At 33.2% G+C, this 15,015-nt stretch overlaps 1 protein-coding gene across 1 annotated transcript; it reads right to left on the bottom strand.

The window, feature by feature from the left end:
- Positions 1-5,625: 5,625 nt before the first annotated feature.
- On the bottom strand, positions 5,626-12,925 carry LOC145568882 (uncharacterized). The gene is made up of 5 exons (XM_081628259.1): positions 12,872-12,925; positions 9,572-10,102; positions 7,087-8,322; positions 6,940-7,010; positions 5,626-5,990 (listed from the first exon to the last, which is right to left on the bottom strand). Exons 1-5 carry the CDS (start codon positions 12,905-12,907, stop codon positions 5,717-5,719), a joined length of 2,148 nt encoding a protein of 715 aa, XP_081484385.1. The 5' UTR covers positions 12,908-12,925; the 3' UTR covers positions 5,626-5,716.
- Positions 12,926-15,015: the final 2,090 nt, after the last annotated feature.

Here is a 15,015-nt window from a genome sequence, read left to right as displayed (position 1 = left end):
ACTTGTAATCCCCCGTATTTTTAAATATTTTATAAATGAAAAATTTATTTTATTTATAATATTTATTTGTATTTTTCCGGATTTTATTTTAAAAAGTTTCAAATTATTAATTTGGGTTGAAAATTATTTTATGAGTTTTCATTCTACAATCTATGCCATACAAACAAAGCCTAGTCCATTTTATTTACCTAATTGGCCCATTAATTTTATGAGGCCCAATACTCCTACTTACCCTACAACTCTTTCCCCTATAAATACCCCATACATCCCCAAAATTTTCCCCACACAAAAGGTTAGTCTTATTTTCTCCTTTGTTTTATTAATTTGTGTAATTATAATTATTGATTTATGGGTTTTGATTTTATTGTTTGAAATTAATTTAATTAGTATCAAATTGTATTTTGATGATTAAACTTTATAATTTCAGATTTATAAATGTCATAATTTTCAGATTTTGTAAATTTTATAACCTAGGGTTTTTAATTATTGAAAATCACGATTTTAGGGTTTTTACGAACAATTGATTTAGGGCTTTTATAGTAATGATGTTTGAAATTTTGGTGATTATAAATACTGATTAGTTTAACTTAATCCCAGAATATTTTGAACACGTAAATTCGTGTTTTAATTCTTAGATTTCCATTCGTTAATATTAATCCCGTTTTAATCCCGATTAGGTTCTGAACTCATCCGATTTTGATTAAAAAAAGTAGTGTTTTTCATGTGAAAACAATGTTTTAAGAAAGTCTCACTACCTTTGGTAGTGAGCACCACCCTCTCGTGGCCAAATTCAGCCTCTAAATATGATTTTCGGGCAGTTTTTGATTTTTAACGAAGTTTTTTTTATGCTTTAAATTTTATCCTTGAGTTTTAAAGGGTTTTTGATTAGTTTAAAATGATGGAATTTTATTTAAAGTAGTATAATTGTGATTTTAATGAAAGGGTGTGATTACCCATTAAAAAGGAGTTTAATTAGGGGTTTTAAAATAATTTTCAGATTTTTTTTAAGTAGTCTAAAGTAAATTTAAGTTGCTGGAAATTGTGTATACAAGGAGAATTAATATAGTATTATTGTCCCTTTATGTAGGAGACTTGATTCGGGAATTGTTGTAGTGTAATCGGCTATTTTAAGGGCTTATTTGAGGAAGTGATTATTCCTTAGGAGACTTTTGAGTGATTAAAAGTGGCACAAAGGATTGTTTATACGAGGTACGTACATGTTTATTTCGTTGTAAGTAGTATCATGTTTAGGTACCAAAAAGAAAGAACTTAGTTTTATGTTTAGAGAACACTTGGATGGAAATTGTTTGATTATACATTTAATTAATTCATGTGCTTATATTTATGAGACATGTTTTGGTGAATTGATTATGTTTGTATGGAATTATGGATGCAAGCATGTTGAATTATATTGGATTAATTGTTTGTATGGAATATTGATACAAGCATATTTTTATTGGATTGGTTTATTAACTACATTTGGATTATTGAAGGATTGGAGTTGAATGGTTTAAGTGGAATAAATTTATTAATTATTCCACAAGGTTATTATTATTTTATTTATTACTCAAGCATGACTTGTTAGTATGTTGAGTAAAAGTGGATTAAGCCGAAATGGCTAGGTGGGTTGACTATGTTCAACAACTTTGGATAATTTGGAAGTTTAAAGAAATTAAAGGTCAATTTGTGATGTGATCACCATTGTCCTAAATAAGATTAAAAGTGAATTGGTATATGATTGTTATGTATGGTCTACTTGAATGAGTCGACTATTAATTAAAATTGTAATCACGTAAAGTGAAACAAGGATGAGCAATAAAACTCTGGAAAGTGTGCACTTCTAGAGTATTGACAATTATGGGTTGGGGTACACGGTGGTAGCCCGTGGCTTTTCGAGGCTTGTTTGATCAACATGTCCTCTTCTCTTTTGGTATTTACATTTTTATTTTATAATGAAAGTTAGATGGGATCCTAGACTAACTTTGTGAGAATGGAGTCGCGCCCATTCTTGCATTGCGCTAAACTTTTATTTTAAATGGTCATTTGGGACCAAAATGATTTGGTGGGTTGGACAACCTCGTCTATTGCTTACTCCAAATTAAATTAATCAAACTAAATATAAAGAGTCAAGTGTCTGGAATTGGTTACTAAGTATGTTGAGTCAATTGAATTGTTTAAGTGTGGAGTCTTGATTAATGAATTCGTTTTGTATATTTATTTACTTTAATTGAGCATGTTAGGTTTTGTACGTTGTAGCTTATATGTACTCAGCTTTGCTGATTGTGTGCTTTTGTGTGTGTTTTCTTTTGATCATGACCTTCGCCTTTCAATGACCCTGTGATGATCCAATTATTACACTTGTATTATTGGGGAGCAGTATTGCACAGGTTAGCTTGATGATGTGAGGTTCGGGGATTTGACATACGCATTGTCAAGGGATTGGTGTGATTGAGAGTATTCATTCTTTGTGTTGAACTTATCTATGTTTTACTATTTAATTATGTTTTGGGATTTTAAATATTAGTTTGGTTTAATAAGGGCCTTTATGGTTCCAATTTGTAAGCTTTGACTTATTGGTTTTCTAAATTATATTATTTTAAGATTTAAGTTGGATTTCCGCTGCAATAATTTGATAAAGCCTTAACGTTTTAACACGTGGCGGTAACATGTCAATGGTTCTCCACTATTTTATTTAAATTAAGTGGTTTGGAAAAAGGGAGAATTATTGGGGTGTTACAATACTTGTATTAGGCTAATTTTCTAAGTATTATATCTCAAGCTATGTAAAACTTTTGCTGTGGAAAGTTGCATTTATTAGCCAATATTCTAGACTGACCAAACTTTCTTTTCCAATTTGTTTAACAACTGTTGACTTCAATTTTACTAGCTCCATTAAACCCAAAAACAATAATTGACAGCATATAATAATATCATATCTTATGCATACATTATACTGATCTTAGATGAATTTTTATTTCTTCAAAAGTCAAAAAATAAAAAAAAAAAAATAAAAAAAATAATGGCAAAACTCTACAGAATAAGCTCTTCACTAATGGCTGCCCTCTTTCTAGTTTCTGCATCAATTCAATTTAATGATCCAAGTATCCCTTATTCCCTTAACATGACCTTAACCTTACATAATAAACTATAGTATAACTTAAGCACATTCATTATGATTTACAGTATTAATTAATATTTTGTTGTGCTTTTTAGATTGGTATTTCTGGAATCCTCTGTATTCTTGTGGTGCTTATGTTAACCTGATGAGCAGCTTAGCAACACATACAGACTACTGTCTTTTTCAGTACAATTCTGCCTTGTGAATTAATCTTGTTGTATTCTCTCTTATACGGCAGACTCATAAGAAAGCTAAGGGGTTGTTTGGAGTTCCATTCGTTCATTATGACACTCTAGCAGAAATTTATGCAAAAGACAAAGCTACCAGAGATGCAAGTGAGTCGTTTGTTGATGCTATAGAAGATATGGATCAAGAAATTGATAAGCAACCATTGAATAGCGAGAGTGATGAAGAAGATGATGTGAATTCTACTCATTCGGACACTTATTCTTCTACAAGTCAATCCGAAAAACGTCCCATGAAGATAGAGGATGATCATTCAACTCCTTCAAAAATGGAAAAAGTGAAGGCTTCTACGATTCATTCTTTCACAAGTGATTCCACTACTCAATCCGGAAAACGTTCTACAAAGGCAAAGGAGGCTAAGGTAAAGGGAAAGAACAAGGTAGATTTGAAGAGTTTGTGTAGGAATGATGATGATGATTTGGTGGCCTCCCTCCATGATGTTTCTAATAATTTTGGGAAGATATTTGAAAATATCAATGTTAATCTTGGGACTATGGCTAGTGCATGGTCTAAATCGGAAGAAAGAGAGCAAAGGATGGATGAAAAAGTGAACAAGGTTTTGGATGAGGTGATGAAGTTAGATGGAATTTCTCCATTCGAAACTTTAGAGGTTGCTACAATTCTCATGGCGGAAGAACATAAGCTTCGTATCTTCTATCAAGCACCAACTAATATGAAGAAACAATATGCAATTGATCTTCTTAAGAAGAAGTAGAAAGTTGTCCTAAGTTGTTATGAAGAAACAAGGTTTTGGATGGTTTTTGAATGCTTTTTTTTTATTATTATTTTTTATTTGAGATACTAGAATTTCAACTTTTGTAATCAACAATTTATATGACTTTGCCTGTATCTAGCATATGTTATATTATGGTAATCGGTTCAAAAAGCAAAATATATATATATATATATATATATATATTATGGTAAATTAGTGTTGCTCTACATTGTATAATGTATAGCAAAAGTTAGCCAAGACAACAAAAAATAGAAGGAAAGCTATTTGTTTCCAAGTTATCTATGCCAAACAAGAGAAAAGGGATTGGTTATAATTGTTTACGTTTCCTTAGTAATACCAAACAATTAGTAAGGGTAACATTATATATTACCCTTTCCCCTCCTGATTTGTTTCCATTCCCTTACATTTACTAATTTGATACCAAACGCTCCCTTAGTGTTATATGAAAATAGGTGCAACTCCAAACTGATTTCTTCTAATTACTCTAACCATACTACTAGCTAGCATCACTTTCAAAAACTACCACCTCATACTCTTTCTAACCACCCACATCTTTATGAGCGGTATTTCATGAGTAGAATATTCAAATAACATACATATTTTAAATAAAATATTTTATCTTAAAATTCAATAAACAAGCAGAACATCGCATGGGGCACAAAACTAATTAGCATTAAAGTTGGACTTGCGTTCTAAAGTTCTTGTGGATACATCTTAGAGGAACAATAATCATATAAGAAAGGGTACAATCATACGAGTAACAACGAACAATACCAATCGCCCGCGAAATCCGCCGCAGTACCAATACAATAACTCAAACCATCCAATTCTTACATATGAAACTCAATCTTCAACCAAGAAAAAATTTGTTTACAATAGACACCTTAATTTTACAGCTTGACCTGAGTAGTAAGTTTAATGATGAATACTTAGTCCACTAGTCAAAATTCGATCAAGCTTAGTAATTAGTGGACTTTGAAAGATTACAATATCAGTTAGACACTAAAAGGACTAATATTATTATCAAACAGAAAAGGTGCCCATCTGATGTAAAAAAAAAATAATAAAAAATAGAAAAAGAAAAGGTGCCCATGACCTTAATTTTATCACATTTTGTGAATGTAGGGTCCAAAATCTCTCTAAACTTATGTCATATCTAAGCCTAAGAACATAGCTCTAAGCTTAGCTACCTCTCAACATGAAGGAAAGATCTTCCTAATATGTTCAGTCAAGAGTAAGTTGTATGACTAATCATTGATTATCCTCACTAGTCAAAAGTGGCTTCAACCTAGATATTTCGATCACTTGATCTTAGGCTAATATAGTCCCCTTCAATTGATTTTGAACTTGTCACTAGATTTGTCTAGGATTTAGTTAGGATTACAAATATCGTTTGATGAAGTGTTGTTTATCTACATCGCTTCGCCACTAGATTAGCAAGCCGGTCCTAATATTCTCAATGATGAATTGGTGATAATGATGTTGAGGTACACACAGGACATAACTTTGACCTTATGCTCTGGAATCAACTGGTATATTTCCATAAGAGGAGTTTGCCTGGTAAATCAGTACACCAAAATTTATACATAAATACGCACACCTATATACGTTCACTGTTAAATACTTTGTACTTTTACCAACTTTCCTTTACACTTCCTTTTGCCTCCACGTTTCACAGAATTATGAAATTGCATCTTCTTCAGCCGCAAACGCCTTGCAGATTCTTGCAATCTCCTGCACTGTATTCTAGATTTTGAGAAGAGACGAGCATTGTAGTCTCTCCATGGCTTGCACTCGATAAAATCAGATAAATCAGCAATATCTTTAGGATTCGTTGTCAAACACTTGAGGAAATTTTCCCCATTGCAAGTTTCTTCATCTGACAAGTCCCTGACAAGAGAAAGATAAATAACTAATCTGAGAAGGTATTAAATCAATATTAACAGTGTGAAATGAATTACTAAATTACAAATAATGGGATAAAAAAGAGAGCAAAGATACAAGACATTGATGTGCTCTTTTAAAATCCTATGTACCATCTACATGTTCACTTCTCCTCCCATTATTAGAAAATGGTGTATAAACTTACAATTGTGGCTTTGAACATAGCCAATCCTTTCTATTGCTTTTACTTCTGTATTTTACACTTGCTTCTTGATTTACAGGTGATAGTAATCACAACAGAAATGCAGAAAATATCAACATCCCTCTAACTCTAAAACAAGCAAGGAAGAAGAGGGTAGAAGGAATACGATAATCTTTCTAATCTTATGAAAGCAGTGTAAGAAAGAAAAACATTATTTTGCACAAGCTTTTAAGTATCTAATTCAAAGAGAAGTCACCAAACATTGAGCTAAGGTTTACAACTTGGTCTTTGGGCTCAGAACTGCTAATTGTAGAGATCATTTAACCATTGAGTGGTGTAAGGGATTAATTACAGAGAAACAACCGAAACTGTTATATATCTAGCTTAAGGAGGGTGCAAGCAGGGAACACCTTTCAAGGTCATATAGCCTTTTAATTTTATGGTTAAAAGACATCCATGGACCATTGAGTTGACAATTTTGTGATTATGAAATAAGTTTCCCCACATACTCCCTAATCCCTATATTAATAATGTCACCCCAATAGAGATTCCTGGACCTGACTATTTTAGTTAATATAGGCTTTTGCCTACTAAATTAAGTTTATGAACAAATATGATTTAAAACAAAAAAACTCATCAAACATTCATAGCCAAAAGGTAAAACCATAATCATTACGGGAAATTATACAGAAGTATTACAGAACAGTGAAATGTTTAGCTTTTCAAATAGGCACAAAGTCATAGATCATATACCTGAACAATTTCCGTCTTTCTCTTCGAAAGTTTGATGCAACTCTGAGGCTGGATTTCTGTGGTACACAAAGCTGTCATTATTCAGGAGATCAAAATACATACACACACATATTAGCAATACAATTAATAGAAACAACATGCATTTACCTTTCGAGATATATCAGAAAAACCTGTTTTAAGAGTAATTTCAGCAGGGCTAATGACAGTGGTCTGTGAAAACACACATGCAGGTGACTCTGTTCCTGATTTAATTGATGATGATCTCAGGGCTAAAGCATTCACGAGAACCAGCATAAAAAATAAGCATCCACACACCAATATGTGCAATCCACTCACTATGCTTAATGATAAAAGGCTAGAAAAATGCACAAACAACTCATATTCTTCGTCTTCTGATACATATGGTTTCAAAGCATTAATTATGAACTGTTGTACTTGAACTGGTAAATGGAGATTGTACTGTGCAAAGGAACTCATCAGATCAGCTTGAGAGCTGTGACATGGAAGTACATCTTTTCTCTTTAATAATGATATTAAACAACTCAAATTCTCATTACAGCAGCGAGTAGCTTGCAACAAAGAGCAACTCATCAATTTTAATATTGAAGCAAGCAGGGAAAAATCTTGCATAGCCATTTCCTTGAACTTTTGCAATAAAAGTTCATCGACTTCAACTGAAATAAGTCTTGCTATCAATGAGCTAAGAAAGGAGAGCAAATCATCTCTGTAAGTTTTATCAACAATATAGATATTTGTCTCTATGTAAGATATGGCATCAATTGCCACGCTAGATATTGTCATGCTAAACATCATGGTGCTTCGCTCTCTCCATGCATTATCCAAATCAACGAGCATGAAGTTAATTTTATCATAGATCACTGAGTGGAAATGAGACTCAAAATGTCGTTGGACGATCCTCCCTGGGCTATTTCCAGTCATCAACTTAGACATGTGTTCACAGTACAAATTGACTGAATCATTAAACGTAGATAGATATATATTCACACATCTAAACTCTGGCACCACCTTCTCTGGACTGACCCATATGCCGATAACTTCGGACACCAAAGATATTAGATGTGAAAGGAGAGGTATTGGAGCAGACATCATGACAGGGTGATTAATTAATGAGGATGCCACAGCCAAGCTCACTTCAGGAGAAAAAAGAGAAGGTTTTTCTGTCCAAATTAGACTTTCAATAAAAGTTTGAAGGACGTCTTCTACAGAAAATGACAAAAGAAAATGAGCAGCACTAATTTCAAGAACACTCTCAATATTTATAGAAGACCACACAGCCAAATTTTGGCAGGTGGAAGAAATAGAGTCTGAGATTGCAATACACTCTCGGAATGGTCTGTCTGCAAAAATCTCATCCAAATAAACCTGAAAAGAGAACTCCATCTTAGATTCTGTGAAGCTGCAAACACCCATTACCGTAAGATAGGGAAGTGGGTGGCAGTATCAAGGACAACAAGTTGATGATGAGGTATACTTAAACTGAAAGGGCATACATCTTATATAAATTATAGTTTCTGACAGAATAACTTTGGCCAACCAGCAATGTTACATGGTAAATAAAGTACATGAAATTAGATGAACACTTATATTATTCCATAAAACATAAGCATGCACATAAACCAGAAAATAGATTGTTGTACAAAAAATCTGGAATATCCAGAGTCATTCATACTTCATAGTAATAGAATGTATGGGTTGACAGCTTGAAATTTAGGAATGGAAACATAATGTTAAGCATGATTTAATTTTTTTACAGAAAGGCAAAGTTCTCCAAATTGGAACTAAATAAGGAATAACACGAAGATTGTTCTTATGATAATACAATTATGGTATGATTAACAGTTTAAAAATCAGAAGACTGAGTTATTACAATGCACCTTATCAAGCACTTCAAATTTGTCAAATCAACTCAAATATGTTAAGGTGCTATCAACACCTCTTCCTTTATAAAGGCTTAGGACTCGTAGAGAAAGCCTCATTGGTAGAATTTATGATGGTCAAAATCCACAAATTGTAATCTAATACATTCAGCAAACAAGAACAGTCTACAGACTACAGTATTAAAAAAAAAAAAAAAAAAAAAAAAAAAAAAAAAAAAAAAAAAAGCTTTTTCAAATTCCTGCCCGAGAAATTGTCCCTTCTAATCAATCCCTTTTGTAACATTTTGTAAGGCATTTTAGTCTAATTTTCCAATTTGTATTCTAAAACCACCAATTCAATATTAATTGCCACTTTATAGTATACTATCCATACAATATATATTGTTAATTTACATTATCAGTGCAATTTAAACTAATATTAATGAAATCCACCAATATGCATAAAAGTAATGAGCATGACAGATAGAAAGAAGCGTAAGGAGTGATAACTAGAAGGATTATTAATGGTGGTAAGAGCAGCAAAGTAAACTTTCAGCAAAAGAAAGTACTCTGTATTTTAGACAACCTGAAATTGAAAGCGATGAATGACAACACAAGATATTGAAAGTCAACAAGTATTGGCTATCTTAAACACCTAAATCAACATCAATTATAAATGCTCATATTTCACAAACCCACTTCTTAGCTAGCAATTCATACAGCTTTGTGAATATCATAGAGTTTTGTATATTTACCTCCAACATTTGTTGTAAAAAACGCATGTACAAGTTAGATGATTTGGATTTGAGATCAGGAGAGTAAGATTTTGTGCAGCTACCATAAGCACTCTGAGAAGTATTCAGTTTACTAAACCCGATAGATCCTCTTGTTTTTGCAGTCAATATCCCTTGATAAGACAATCTGTGCAGTAAAGCAACAGCAGCCTTAAATTGCTCTGTAAGCATTTGATCATATGGATGCAACCTCACCAAGAGAACACAGCATCTTAGAAGCAGAAGCAATTCTTCCCTTGAATCATTCCCATTACACTTCGTTACATCCAATCCAACATCTTGATCCATGGATGCATAATCTGAGCTAGATAGTAGCCTTTTATGAAGTTCTTTAAACAAGATACTGGAGAGAGTAATCATATTTTCAGGTTTGAGATTGAGACCATTTTCAGCAGCACTGTTGTTACAAGTGTCTTGACAAACTTCATAACTTGAAGATGAACATATCAAAGAATACAGAAGTTTCAGGATAGGCTTCAAACTCTTTAGCCCCTGAAGTACAATGTACAAAATGTTAAGAGTGATGATTAAAGCAAAATTATGTAAATATTAGTGAAATAAAAGCTATTACTCCCTACTTTATTTAAAAGTTCCTAAAAAAAAATGTGTAAGATGAAGGAAACGTCAAGTACACCTTAGGTTGGTACATCTTGCATGCTTCACCTAAGGTTTAATGGACTTTATTGTAATAAGTAATAAGAATGGGGTTCCTTGAGGTATAAGAAAATGTAAAGTATGGATGTGAAAGGAGAGAAATAAATTAAATAAAAAAAAGTGGGGACCATGTACTGAGAGAGATAAAATATTAAATGGTACTCTCTCCGTTTCTTAACGTTAGTCCCATTATCGATGCAAATCTTTAACTGCAAATATCTTTAATCTCACATTCAATGTATAAAAAAGCTCAAGGCGCACTAAAGAGAGAGGGAATATGCTGCGCCTAGGCGCGCCTTAGTGCGCCTCTTTGAAGTGAGGCGCACTATATGGGCATTTAAAAATTTTGATTGAAGTGCGCCTCCCTGATTGCCTTGCGCCTCATAGGCACGCCTTAGGCGCACTTTTTCAAACACTGCTCACACTAGCAAAAATTATAAAAATTAGATATTAATAATGTACTTCCAAGATAAATAAAACTAGATTGCGTATGACTATGTTTTTCTTATATATAAAGAAAAATTTAGAAGAATCCCTCTGATTTTTAATAGTCAAAAGATTCTAAACTAGACTCACACTATGAAACGGAGGAAGTATTAATGTATCAAAATTGGAAGTGTAACACTTTAAAAAAAAATTAGCAGACTAAGGCAAGTGTAACATTTAAAAATATACATATAAACAGAGGTTGGTAGCTTGAATGTTGTGTGACTAGCCTAACAGCTACTCTACAAGTAACATGCAACTCTGAATTTCTCATAGTGATCTGTGAATAAAAGAAGAGATTATTGACGAAGACTACAGGTTTCCCCTTAAATTTTTCTTGGTATGTTAAACCAAAAGCTAAAAAACACAAATTACCTTTTCCATAAAGGAGTAATACATTCCACGCATGCATCGAGATTGTTCAATTGTTTGTTTGAAAATCAAATCATGCTAAATTATATTATAGATTCTAACAGATTCCTCCCAATAACAGATTTAGTAAGGTTAACATGTAATCATTTGTGTAATCTTAAAGAAAATGCTTTCTGCAAAAGGTTTTATTCAAAAAGTTGAGAATTGGTTTTTGGCTAGAGTTAGACAACCCCCTAGAATCGCTTGATGAAGGTGCAAAATTTTTGCTCAAAAGAGGACTATACATGAGATAAAGCCTACAGACTGGAGTAGTTACATGAAAAGCATAAACAATCTCCTAAAAGGCTAGGAAAAACATGAAGAGTTGTAGAGCCCTTCTTTTTCAGTTTCATGTTGTTTAATTTTTAGGGAATTGTATCTTAACGTCAGCTTATCAGATCAACAGGTTTCCAATGAAGTTGAAAAGGAAATACTACACAAAGATGTTGTTTTAGCAAAAGCCTCCTTATAATTATCTAAGATGTTATGGATGCTAGTGATTTGCTTCGCTATCCATTCTGTGACTAATGGAACTAAACCAAGAGGGAATGATATCAGCCCTAGCCTTAGTCCGGCATATCATTTCACTGGCATCTCACATTCATACCCTCGTTTGATTGCCACTTGGAATGTGATTGTGGATAGATTAGTCCTAGTGGCTCGTCAGCTCTTTTCTCCATCCAACCTTCCAGTTAACATTTGTTTGTTTTATTCATAAGAGAAAATAGATTTGCATAACAACTAACAAGCACCTCAAGCTACATTATTTCCTACATTCAATTCCAATCTCATCCCTAACAATAGTCAATAGCCCTCTCTTTTTATACTTATTCTAGTTCTCAACCACAAAATTACACAAGACCTCCTATTTCCAGCCCCAAAAAACATTCTATCTCAACTATGACGGTGTAGAATATTTCAAGTTCAACACAAGTCCCTTCACTTCCGAGACATATTCACTTCAGCTGTTTGAATCAGGACATCAAGCTTTCAATAGCATCTGTTCAGAGTCAAAGAACCTTCACCTAAATATAATAGATCAATTTCATATCTAGTATAAAAAATTTGGAATATTGGAAGACAATAATATAATTTTGTTCTAAAGGTTAAGACGAATACAATAACTTTAGTGGCAATTGTACTAAAGAGAGGATGGACATTACAGCAATCAAATATGAATAATGCAGGTGACTTAGATAAATGATATACTTTTGTTTTGCAATACATCTATTTAGCTTCAATTAAATCACTTTTAGGAGGTGTCATACCAACACAAATTACGAAAATTGAAACACCTTCACCTCGAATCAACACAACTCTTGGAACTCAGCATGCACAGAAATATATACTTAATCTAAGTACCAATGCCAATTAAACTCGTCCTCCTCAAACTCAACTAAGGAAAACAAGAGTGTTCGGGGTCTTGGGGAAATGGGTTTCATCACCAGGGCTTATTTCATGATTTTATCCTAACATTAAAACATTAAAGGGTTATACTTTATAAACCAAACCCTACAACAACACTTTAGCAACGAAATTTGGATCAATCATCAAACAAGGCTCAAATAGTCACATTAAATTCTTCGAGTAATTATTATTCAATAATCCACCAAAAATGAACCCTAAATTGACTACACTGACAATCAAATCAACGATTAACACTAGAATGTGAAATTAATATTCAATAATTAAGGAAAGAAAAATTATTACCTCAAATGCCGCAACAATGGAGGGGAGAAGCCGCATCAATGGACAATCTTTACTCATCCTACGAAACAAAATCAACACATACAACAATTCGCATTAAATCACAGCAAAGCAAAACTAACACTATACTCCCTCCGTGTTTTGTTTTGTCTAAGTGTTACAGTTTAACCGGCACATAGTTTTAGGCAATTTAAGTGACTTAAATAAAATAAGAGATAAGAGGGGTTGTTGGAGTATTAAAAACTTGTAAAAGAAAAACAATGAAGTTAATAGTTTATTGAAAAGTAATCAATGTGAAAGGAGAGATATAATAAAAAAGTAGTAGTGAGTTTGAGTGGGGACTATGAGAGGAGAAAGATATAATATTTTATTGTACCTTTTTTGCCAAAAAAGAAGTGTAACATTTAATAAAAACACGGTCGGATTTGGTAAGTGTAACACTTAAAAAAACACGGAGGGAGTAGCAATTTCGCGAAATATACCCACCATCACATGCAAATACACACTTTCTGAAAAAACCCTAACCCAAACTCAATTTCGCAAAAAAAACCACATAATCACAACTCGAAATGAAGATCGATTAACAACATTTTACCTTGTATAAGCTCCGAATACCCAGCTTCCTGAGTTGGTTGGAATTTCAGTCACAATCAACAAAAACCTCCGGCCACCGACGCGATCTTGCGATTCTGGTTCAATCTGAAGCGCCAAAGTAATTTTCTCCACCAACTATGCCTAAAATCTTCAAAAGATTGAAGGTTTTTGATCAATTTTAAGGGTTTAAGTGTGTTGAAGAACAGAAAGTGCGATAATGGAGAAGATGAAGCCAAGGGTCAAGTTTTTCGAACTGTACTGTGCTTTTTTGGTTGAGGCAATGCTTTAAATGGCGCCATTAAAGAAGTAAAGACAATTTAGTAAACTAACACAAACGGCAGGCTAACGTCTGTCAAGAAATTAGGCATTTTGTGATAATTTGTATAAAGTCAGTGGTATTTGGTGAATTTGAAAAAAGTTGGTGGTATTTGATGAATTTTGTTAAAACTCAGTGGTATTTGTGTGAAAAATCCTTTTTTTTCACTAGTATAGAACCCGTGCAATTGCACGGTTTTATAAGTTCTAATACTAAATCCCTCAAAAAGGTATGCTAAATATCGCTAGCAAATTTTATCGCACGGCCAACATTTCAAGCAAAGGGACAACATTGCCCTTACTAAAATCTTTCCCCATTTTCTTTCTCTAACTTTATTCCATCCACCACTTCTAAAACAACCACATCAACCACCACCGTTCGCACCACCGATACCACCCACGCTACCACGTCGACCACTACAACCCACAACCACCGCGTCAACCACCACCATCTACACCAGTCTGCCAAAAATAATAACAATTAATTATAATAGTCATCTAATAATAATAAAGTTAATTATAATTATTATCTAAGAATAATAAAATTAAAAATTAATTATAATTATTCTCTAATAATAATAACAATTAATTAGAATAAGTATTTTAAAACAAAAAAAAACTGGTCGGTAACCGACGGTCAAAATCGGTGGACCGCCACCGGCTACCGGCGGTTTAAACCGATTGGCTATTTCGATTAGACGGTTTTGACCGTTGGTTACTGGTGATGGTCAACCGATTTTAAGCGACAATTACCAGCCATTGGAATTAAAAAAAAAAAAAAAAAAACCTGAAATTCATAACAAAAAACTAATCGTTAAACTTACCTCCTTCCCCGGATTTCCAACCATGTCGTCACCTTCAACAACCCAACACCGACATCTGCTCGTGCCGCCACCACATAACCGTTGCCTTCTGGTATGTCGGTTGCCTATGCTGTGGTGACGGTTGTGGTTGTGTGTGGGGATTTTGGGGGTGGTTGATGAGATAGAAAAAGAAAGTGGAGAAAGATGGGTTAGGGTTAATAAGGGCAATAATGACATTTTGTTTAAAATGTTGGTGATTTTGATAATTTTTGTTGGTTGTATTCATCATTTTATAACAATAATGTGTACCCATTTATCACAATACTCAATAATAATGTATATCCATTTATTCAAGGAAATTTTGGTGAAATTAATCTCAACTTTTGGTCAATCGCTCAAAATAATTTCAAATTTGAATTATTTATAAATAATCTG

This window comes from Chenopodium album, chromosome 11 (genome assembly GCF_948465745.1).
Source record: "Chenopodium album chromosome 11, dcCheAlbu1.1, whole genome shotgun sequence".
Lineage (NCBI taxonomy): Eukaryota > Viridiplantae > Streptophyta > Magnoliopsida > Caryophyllales > Amaranthaceae > Chenopodium > Chenopodium album.
Note: the sequence above shows the minus strand (reverse complement) of the source record. Positions and strands in the feature narration are given on the sequence as shown.

Coding starts and splice junctions, on each gene's coding strand:
- LOC145568882 (XM_081628259.1), bottom strand. CDS start 12,907: ATGCGGCTTCTCCCCTCCATTGTTGCGGCATTTGAG. Junction 10,103..12,871: donor CCATTGTTGCGGCATTTGAG/GTAATAATTTTT, acceptor ATTGTACTTCAG/GGGCTAAAGAGTTTGAAGCC. Junction 8,323..9,571: donor TTTTACAACAAATGTTGGAG/GTAAATATACAA, acceptor TTCTCTTTTCAG/GTTTATTTGGATGAGATTTT.